Source organism: Xiphias gladius, chromosome 1, assembly GCF_016859285.1.
Source record: "Xiphias gladius isolate SHS-SW01 ecotype Sanya breed wild chromosome 1, ASM1685928v1, whole genome shotgun sequence".
Lineage (NCBI taxonomy): Eukaryota > Metazoa > Chordata > Actinopteri > Istiophoriformes > Xiphiidae > Xiphias > Xiphias gladius.
The window spans coordinates 6,523,924-6,534,446 of NC_053400.1; the positions used below are offsets into that span (position 1 = coordinate 6,523,924).

Here is a 10,523-nt window from a genome sequence, read left to right on the forward strand (position 1 = left end):
ATTAACTACTGTTGTGCGCATTAATGTGCATTAATCTACAGGTTTCTCTTGATGGATAAGGTCCTGTTAGCCACAAACCCCATGGTCGGCTAAGGATGCTTCGGTGGATCCGTGGCTAAAGAGTTTTGGCATAAATTTCTGATGATTGGATGTCTTTGCAGATACTTCATCGATCGGCACACGGACCTGGAGAGGCAGTTTAACATCAACGTAGATGATGGGAAGATCACACTAGCCAAACCTCTGGACCGAGAGACAGACATGTGGCACAACATCACAGTAACCGCCACAGAAGTCAGTAAGTAACCTCTGACTGACTGTTCTCCCATGCTGTGCACATTGGTCCTCATGAATTGTAATGTTGTATTTTCAAAATCAGCATACTGTTAGACATTCATTGGCATGCAAGTTTTAAAAATGGAGAACTGCAGGAGGACACATACAATATCTTCTTCCTCTGAGTGACTTCATGGTTTGTCTCAGTCAAAGGAATTGCTGACCTGCTGCACACAATCCTCTGTTCAACAGTATAGCGCTTTGTAAACCAGCCCTTTTAATCGCTTCGAGAGTATGGCACAAACAATTAGTGTTTGAATCCACAGAGGCATTAAATACATTAATTTGCTGAGTTTTGATTGAATTAAACAGCTCAGTAGTCAATTTGTGGAAGTGCAAGAACATTAAGATGTATCAAATAAACAGTTTAAAAGACATGCTCCAGAGTGGATTGCTCCAATGCCAGCATCCATTACAGATTAAAGAACATCTGCGAACCACAAAACTCACTGACTACGTAGAAAATCTTGCCGGCAGAGCTACAAACAGCTCAAACCATATGTAAGGCTTTATTTGCATACAGATTGTTTCAGGGGGGCTGTATGTTGTGATAAAGCTTAATGTACCCCTTAAGGCTATTGGAATAGAAATTTACACAGCTTGTAACTTTTTTTTTCCCTGTCCTCTTCCACTCTATCTCTTTCCTTCTCTCTGTCTCATCCTCAATCTGGCCCTTTCTTTCCTTAATCAAAGGAAACATACATAAATTGTCAGAATAAAAGCCCAAACACTGTCATAATGTTTTGGCCGTGCAGTACAGACAAATCTCAGCACTGTACCAGCCCGTTGGAGGAAATGAATGTGTCTCATTTGATAAGCTGGTTGCCTTGTCATGTCTTGCACCCATACATTTAAAGTGCGTTTTCATGCCTCTTGGCAAAGTAAGTGTGGCTGGAGATAGTGGAATCTCTGAGAACACCTAATAGGAATTTGCCAAAATAAATATGGCAGTTTTGCTATTCTTCACGGATGGGGAGGGGAAGTCAGTGTCTTCTCTGGCGTAAAGAGGAATAGATGTGTTCCCAGTTCTATCCCGATGCCATTTGCCACCCAGACGCGTTCTGCCGCCTCGCACCAGTTGACATCTGACTAATCAGATTCTATTCCCTGTCTGCTGCTGGGGGAAAGTCACTTTTGCAGGAGGGGGGCTCTGTCTCCCGCTCTCCCTGTGCCCTAATCCATCTACGCTGTCTATCAGACTGTCAATTTCCACTCTCCTCGATGCTTACCACATTTTCGACTGGTCTCCCAGTCAGCTGGAGGCCTTGAATTGCTGGGGCAACCTGTCCACTGCTCCATGTGTTGTTTTTATTTTAAAAAATAACACGTCAATATTTGTTTGTAAAAGAAATACAGTAATCTGTGACATTTTTATATTTACTTCCTCTTCTATGTCAATTGTTCAGTTTCATAACACAAGTTAATATGAGACTCTAACTGTGGTAGCTAATGTTAACTAATGTTAGCAAACTTAAGATAGATGTTGTCTAACTGACATTAATGAGTAGCTTTGCTGACATTGTGACTCTCTCTCTACCTATGATCCTGTTACACTCCTTTTAAGGATAACATAGATAAACATGACGATGTCTTTAATGCAGCTGACGGAAGAGAATTTAGGGAAACTAAAGCAAATTCAATTTTCCATTATCTTGTAATTACCACGATGGCCACTGTTAAACAAAAGTTACATAGTCTCACTTTAAAACCAGAAACAGTTGACATAGTCTAGATCAATATGATTTAAATAACTTCTTAATGAAAAAAAAAAATCCTTAAGAGTCCTCACTTGCTATTGGCTGTCATAAGAAAGAACCTACTCCTCAGGAAATCTCTGTGTAAAACAGCTGGACAATGCATTTACTGTTATTCACAGGTCAACATTCATCTTATAAAATAGCTGCATGGCCCCAAATAAATAATGAATCAATAAAAGTAATTGAAAAAACATACCAGTGTCATGAGCCATAGTGACATGGCCTTCTTGGGGCCACATTAGTAGAAAATAGCTTTAAAAGTTGACATTTGCACCACTGATTAATAAATACAAAAGTTTTATGGACTCTCAAAGGGGACTGTCAATTACCAGTGATGAATAATTCGAATCAAAATCTAATCTAATTAAACTGCCTTTTATTGTCTTTTTAGACTTAAGTTACAAATGACTCATTAATATGCTTATTTTAACCCTCATGTTTTAAACATTACAGTGTACAGGGGATTTTCAAAAGCACTTTGAATTGGATTTTTTTTTCTTTTCTGTCGCCTAGAATCCTGTTTTGCATCGCTGATACCAGCTGAAATGTAGATTGATGTGGCTTATCATCTGTCTTCCCATCAGCTAAGGAAATGAAGGGAAAAATAAAGATGGAAAATAAAGGAAATTAAAACTAGGTCACAGAATTTACCTGGGATTTCATGTGTAACCTTTTTTTTTTCTCTCCCAGTTTTATATTTTGCTCATTGTCTTTTCATCTTTGTCTTGTTTTGTCTCCTCGGTTTTGATTTTCTTTTTCTATCCATCTATCTATCTATCTATGTATCTCTCTCTCTATCTATTAGGAAATCACAGTCAGATATCGAGGGCAATTGTGGCCATCAAAGTAATGGACATAAATGACAATGCCCCTGAATTTGCCACCGAATACGAGGCCTTTCTGTGTGAAAATGGAAAACCTGGACAGGTAAGGAAAGAGGTGGCTCATTCATCAAACAAGCGATCTATCACTTTCTTTCTCTCTCTCCCTTTCTTGCTCTCTCTTTCCTCCCTTCTAATGATTGGCCACAGTGAATTATAGCCTATTTATTTCACTGGGAAAACTACAGAGGTGGGAGTACGGTCCTTTTTCCCTGCAACAGTCCTCCCTTGACACAGTGCACGTGGAGCAAAGGGGAAATGAGAGCAGTCAGGATTGATCAGAGTGGATCATAATTCAAGACTGTCTTTCATGTCCTCCTCCAGATGGCACAATGCTTTCCCCAGCCAAACATCCTGGACAAGTACTTAGCATTCTCCTTCTCATCAATCGACCTCATTCAGGGGACCTGTGTACGTACAATAGGGAGCCTTATTGAAAGGGTGAGAAAAAAAGGGAACTGAAAAAGGGGAAAACTGTCCTGCAGGGCCTGAATTCTAATTTCCAATCAATCATAAAGACATACAGCACGATAAGACCTATGATGACAGATTAACAGATAGAGCCAGGAGCCTGAAAGTGTGCCACACTAGACAGGACCTCATTGATAATAATCTCAAACTCCAGGAATGAATAGAGCATATATTTCATCAGGTGTGATCCAGGCAGTATTACACTGAAGCAATCTCGGGTGGCAAAAACAGAGTAATGAATAGCCTGCCTCCTCTAATGGCTTTGAGCCCTCCTCTGTATATCTTCTTGTCTCTCTGTTTTCAACACAGGTGATCCAGACTGTCAGCGCAGTGGACAAAGATGACCCAATCCAGGGCCACTACTTTGACTATCGTCTAGTCCCGGAGATGCTCAACAATCCCAATTTTACTATCAAAAACAACCAAGGTGAGAGACAAAGCAAAACACAGAGAAATAACTCTTTTGTGGCAGAATGACTGAAGTTTCTATAAATTTCTTCAATGGCTTTCCAGTCTAATCTCTAACCCGCGGCACGCTAGCTGTACTGGAGATGAAATCTGGTGGATCAGTGTAGCTCACAATTAGCAGATGTGAAATTGTCTGGACACCAGCTTCTTTTTGCTCCCCAGTGCATTTTGAGGAAAACTAAATGAATGGGATCCAAATGGCTTTTCCTGGTAGTCTTGCAGCTCAATGTAGGATGACTTCCCAGGAGCTGTTGCAGCATGGCAGATGTTACTAAATTTATTTGCTAAGTACTCTGATTGGTTTATTTGCCATTTTTCTCTTGTCTTTATTCAATTTCTCTTTTCCTGCAATCCTCTCTATACCCGGCTCTGAACAGGCTGTGTTCTTGATGACGTTGTGTAATGTTTTTAGCTTGGGGCAAAAAAATCTTCATATGGTACTAGCCTTCTGTTTTGACGCGGAGCCTGCGGGCTAACTTACTGCAGCCTCTCTCTGATGGAGAAAAAGGTCCATTAAAATCAGGTCATCAAATGGTCTATCCATCTTTTGACAAAAATAAAAACCTTGAAACAGACCTTTGAAACAGATGTATTAGCAGGAGGAAAGAGATAAAATACCAGTGTGATAATCACGGGCAATGCAAAAATAGCCTTGGCTAAGTATGGTCATACTCATTCTGACACATTAAGCAATAATTAAAGGGAAAAAAAAAACATACTTTCCTGCCATATATGTGTAAAAAACCCTGTCAGAAAGTTGGAAGTCAAAAATGAAGGGCTGTTTAACAGGCACAGATTTGCTGCATAATACTTAAGAGTTCAGGAACTTACCTGTATTTTGAATCTACATGAGAATTCGTGTAAGTCCCTGAACCCTTGCCTTTCATTAAAGGGAGATTTTTTCGTTTCTTAAGATGATGTAACAGGTAAAACTCCAACTATAAATGTTTCACTAGTATAGCACAGCTCTGCGTTCGTTCAAGCAGCAAAAAAAAGCCTGTACTTTTCCTCACTTGCCTGAAACCAAAGTAAATATGTGTTGTGGTTCAGCTCTATATATTAGATACCACACCAACCAAACAGAGAAAAGAAGCCCATCACACCGTATCCCCCAGCACTTCAGTGACTATTTCTATCGGAATCGGCAGCTGTGGGAGACACTTCATTGAAGAGCGTCAGGCTCCTGTGAGCCTCTGCGTGCTGCTTTTGTTTGCAGTGATGAGTCTAATTGTAGGGATTGCACAGTGAAGAGGTTAGGGGTTGCCCACAGTGGGGAAAATGGCTAAGGTTCTGACCAGCTGTATACAAGATACTGAGCGCTCTGACAAGTCTGCAATCAGGACATCTGGTTGCAACAGAGCAGAGCATTGCATTCTCAGTATTCGAGACAACATACTGACCATAATGCCAAAAAATTGAATAAATAAAAAATTAATTGAATTATTTATTAATTATCAAAATTATTTTAATTAATTGATTTAAAAATGATTTTGATAATTATATTTGACTGCAAATATGGATGGCTTTTATGATTTCAGATGGACTTCAAGCCACTCTTTGAATACACATTACGGTATATGCATATACTATCTAGCATGTTGAATGTATTATAAATAAGTACCTATGAAACCAATTATTTCTTGTTTGTGTTCATTTTGTATGAATACATACGGAATACCTGACCACTTTCATATTAAACGTGCAAAATAAAGCTGCATATATCAACATATCCATACAATCAGTAGTGTAAAGAAATCAGACCCACTTAATGTTGTAAGTGGTTGGAATGTTCCTCCATTCCTTTTGTATTACTTTATTAAAAACATTTAAGTCCTGCTGGTTTAGCATTATTAAATGCACTGTATGTAGTTGCTCACATAATCTTATAAGACTTCAAAAGCTCAGAAAGTTGCTAGACTGTTAGTGTCACTTCTGCTGTCATTACTGTCAGTTGGAGCCTCCCACATATTAAGTTATTCATAGCAAACATTTTATTCAAATGAGCCTTTGCTTTTCTTATGGTGACAATTAATATTTCAATGTACACAGTGTTTTCATCAGGATGCATCAGTAGCTAGATGAACCACTGATAATGTGTGCTAATATATAAAAGATAGTAAAAAACTTTCTTGTAACTCCAGTGAGTTCAATCTGTTTGAAGGCTGTCTATAGCTGTTTTCACTTTGATTAGCAGGAAATGTTTAATTCTATTTTTACCATCAATAGTTGCCAAGAAAATGAAAATGACCTGTATACGAGGACAAGCCCTGACGGTTTACTACAGTAGATACTTGCATACTTGCTATGCACTGCACTGAGTGATCCAAATGAAATAAGACATGTCGGTGCTCACAAAGCAGAGCATACCACTTTGTGGCGGCTCTCATAAGAAAATAAATCTGAGCATATGTTCACATCAATTACAGATTGTGCAAAACAGATAATTCTAGCATGAAGCATTCCATCTTTTGATTAAGTTTGCTCTGTCAACGAGAATGTTTCAACATGGCCTGTCTCTCTATAGCGTATATCACCTGAACTATTTTCCCTTTCTTGTCAGTGCACCCTCAAGCAGAGAGGCAAAGGTTAGACTATCAGAAATCTTGTACATTTTCCATAAGATCAGCAGGAGTAGATTCTTATGGGAATGCAAGTGTTTGATAATGTGAGCAGGGTAAGGGGAGACAGCTAATGAGCAGACAGCTTCACAGAAGTGTCATCAAAGAGCAGCTGGCACCTTTCTGGGTCGACATGTGCCATCTTCTAAGTCAGTGTCGCCTGCCGTGGTCCCTTCATTTCTTCAGCTTTCAAAGGGCACAGCAAACTCGGGCTCGCCTTCTTTCAGAATTCCCAAATTGGACTGTCGAGCAAGAGGAAGGTGGCTGAAATCCATCTACAGCATGGAATGTGAGAATGCTAAAAAGCCTAGTGACGATTGATGTGAAATTAGTTTACCCTCATGCTGCACTGATCTTCACACAATTTAATAATAGAACTTCAGTCTGTTGCCACTGTGAATAGTAATGGCTTTTTCACACATCTTGGCAAAAATTCATCTCTGGCTTTACCTCTCTCTGACAGACAATTCAATCAGTGTTCTAGCCAAGCATGATACCTTTCGACGACAGAAACAGGAGATGTACTTCCTGCCAATCATTGTGACGGACAATGGGAGTCCACCAATGAGCAGCACCAACACCCTGACCATCCGAGTCTGTGGATGCAGCAAGGATGGCATTGTCCAGTCCTGCAATGTGGAAGCCTACGTCTTACCTATCGGCCTTAGTATGGGAGCTCTCATTGCCATCCTGGCCTGCATTATACTGCTGTTAGGTGAGGTATTTTATGCATTATAACATTTTTACAATGAAGTTGTTTAACAGATGTAGGTGAAAACTTGCATTATCTGACCTTGTACTGAAATTACACTTGTCAAATCTTGACCTAGACTTCCTCTTTCTCTTTTTTCTTTCTCTGTCTTCCGTCCATTTTTTCTTGCTTTCTTTCTGACAGTAATAGTAGTACTATTTGTTACCCTGAGGAGACACAAGAATGAGCCTCTGATTATCAAGGATGACGAGGATGTCAGAGAGAATATTATCCGTTACGATGACGAAGGAGGCGGCGAGGAGGACACAGAGGCATTTGACATTGCCACACTGCAGAACCCAGACGGCATCAATGGTTACTTACCACGCAAGGACATCAAGCCCGACCTGCAGTTTATGCCCCGGGCGGGCCAGCACTCGGGCCCCAATGGCGTCGATGTGGATGAATTCATCAATGTACGGCTCCATGAGGCAGACAATGATCCCACAGCACCGCCTTATGACTCTATACAGATCTATGGATATGAGGGTCGTGGATCCATTGCTGGCTCCCTCAGCTCACTGGAGACAGCATCATCAGACTCGGACCAGAACTATGACTATCTCAGAGAGTGGGGCCCACGCTTCAGAAGACTTGGGGAGCTCTACTCTGTGGGCGAGAGCGACCGTGAGACCTGACCCTTGGTTTGTTAGAAAAAAGACCTTTCAGATTTTTTTTCTGTCCACATACTTGTGTATTAAATGCTAGGGGGTTTGCTGGCTTTTAGAAACAGGTGTTTAAAAAGAAAAAAAAACAGTTAATAACAAGGGAGGCCACCTTTTTGTATTCTTCTTAGAGTGAGGTATAGCAGTCGTCATCCACTACGTCAAGCGCATTGTAATTGTTGAGCCAAACAATGTCTTTATTAGGAGATCTATGATTCTTGTGGAGTGTAATTTAGATTCCGTTGTGGAGTGTCTAGCAGTATTTTGGGTGTTAGTCGTTTGCTGTGACTGCCAGTAGCAGAAAAACCTTTGGTTTGCTGGTAGTTGCCCAATGAAAGGAAATAATGGATATTGTTGGGGTCTCTGAAGCTTAAGCGGACACCATACTCTATGCTCCATGGACAGCAAGCTGGTCTACAGAAGCTGCAGAAGGACTCTTGTTTCACGTTTGCCTAAGCCACCCAGCTGATCGGTGATCTGAAACAAAATGAGGAAGAAAAAGCAATATATGGTCTACATTACAATGATGAATGTATGTATGATTTGAAAAAAGCAAAAAGACAAACCAGTATTGGCTTTAAGGTGAATTTGTTATCATTTGATATGTTCTCTGGTGGCCACATTTATAAACTATCTAAAGCCCAGAAAGGCTTGCTTTATACAACTCTTTGTATTTACATGCTACAGGTGTGGGTCGCAAGTGTTACTAGCCTATTAAAGACTCAAGTGAAGACAAAAAAGAGAAATGTAGAAACTCTGAGGCCTTCTTTTTACAGAAGCAACATTAAATACAATTGTAATCTACTGTTTTTTGACAAGGGACGTGTTGATTCTTCATTATGGTTATATGAGTTTTTGTATATCTGTTCTTAAATCCTTTTTTTTCTGTGCTGACAATTTAAAGTGAGTGTGTTTAGATTAATTCACATTCAGCTGTTTTTTCAACCACTTGAACACTATTTCATAACAGTCAAACTTTATCATGAATTTACTGCGGTTGATGACATAGACTAGATGTAAGCAGGCAACAAGAGCTCTAAGTTACGGTAACAATGCAGATAATCTAATTAATTGGGACTGCAGGAATGGGACCTTTCTGACACATGTTAATTCTGTGTGTAAAATATGTCCCATAATATAGTCTGGGGTACAGCCAGTGACTGTCTGAGCACAATAGTCCAATTGAACCTACGTGTAGTATGTGACTCCCTCCAAACATCAAATCTCATTTAGGAAAGATTGCATTAGCCCAAGAAAAATGAACACACAAATCCAGACCATGTGCATATTGTGCTTACACTGTATGATATGAATAAAAAAGACTTGTACTGTACATAGAGTTACTGCTAACATCATTAGCTTTCAATGAGGTGGTAGGTTTTGTCTCTGCACGTTAGCTCTTGCACATAATGAGAATCTCAATGGCACTACAGCTGCGTGCATACTCAGTTTGTACTGATACAGTATTATGGCAGTTCTTGGTAGACTAAACAATATATATGGAATAGTCCTACATTGCAGATCATATTTTCTACTGTGCTTTAATGCTTATAAATGTGTATGTTCAATTATTTACTCCCTGTACTGTAATCTAAGATACCCTGTATTGTTTCCTACTTTGTGAAATATATTTTTATAAATATTGCTGAATGGGTGTGGTTTTCTTATGCAACTGAGAAGTGACCGACAATACAAAATCGCAGATAGAACATTAATGCCGTTAAGGGGGCACTCCAACAATTTTACTCGAGGGTCAGTTTACTCATCATGAGAAGTACTACTTTGCTTGTGAAAATGGTTGTATAATGTCTTTTGTGGCTCTGGAGGGAGCTTTAGAAAATGACACTGATAATGTCATAGTAATATTATCAGGGTTATCTGAGCTTTGCTTGGAGACTACAAATTCATAACAGAAAGCCTGCGTGTAGAGTTTGAAAGACAAAGGAGTTTACCAGGCCTCGGAATGTCTAACAAAAGATGCTACTGGTTGCATCATGGGAAATGCAGGATCCAGTGCTTTTGGAGCTTGACCTACTGTAAACTAGGGACAAAATTTCAGGCTACCTCGGCCTCTGCTGCATTCTTTTCTTCTCAAGTGAAAGCAGTTGGACTGGAAGTGGATACACCAAAAAAGTAAATTGTAACTTTTCATTGCAGATATAGCTCCTGAAAAGCCTTGAACTTCACAGAACAATACCCAGCAACAGAGTCTAAGAGCGAAAGCACAACCGGATCCATCCTCAAAACAGCAGAATGGCTGTGCTGAATCTCTCAAAATGCTTCTGGCAGACCTATGTGTCATAAAACATTGTGATAAAGACAAAAGCCGCCCTGTAGCATTATATTTCCCATACTGTTCTTCACTTAGTCACCTAGCATATTCTGGCCCTGCGCTCCGCGAATGCTATAATAGTCAGTTTCACTGTCTTCCGTGATGCTGTGGAAAGCAAAAATGGACTTTTAACCCACTTGACTCAACATTCTATTATTACAGCTTTAGATTGAACCTGCACCCTAAAAACAGCAACAAGATATGAAAACACATCAACTGGGAGAAAAAAAAATGTCAAATGCTT

At 39.8% G+C, this 10,523-nt stretch overlaps 1 protein-coding gene across 2 annotated transcripts in view; it reads left to right on the forward strand.

Annotated features, from left to right (window-relative positions):
- The window catches only part of cdh8 (cadherin 8), a 95,478-nt gene extending 85,943 nt beyond the window's left edge, over nucleotides 1–9,535 (forward strand). The window contains exons 7-11 of one of the 2 annotated variants that reach the window (XM_040138551.1): nucleotides 162–298; nucleotides 2,899–3,020; nucleotides 3,755–3,872; nucleotides 6,995–7,246; nucleotides 7,427–9,535. In XM_040138551.1, the coding sequence (XP_039994485.1) occupies nucleotides 162–298; nucleotides 2,899–3,020; nucleotides 3,755–3,872; nucleotides 6,995–7,246; nucleotides 7,427–7,920 (1,123 nt within the window). In that variant the 3' untranslated portion in view covers nucleotides 7,921–9,535. Of the gene's footprint in view, nucleotides 1–161; nucleotides 303–2,898; nucleotides 3,021–3,754; nucleotides 3,873–6,994; nucleotides 7,247–7,426 lie in introns of both variants that reach the window. The other variant, XM_040138562.1, reaches the window with a different exon arrangement.
- The last annotated feature ends 988 nt before the right edge of the window (nucleotides 9,536–10,523 follow it).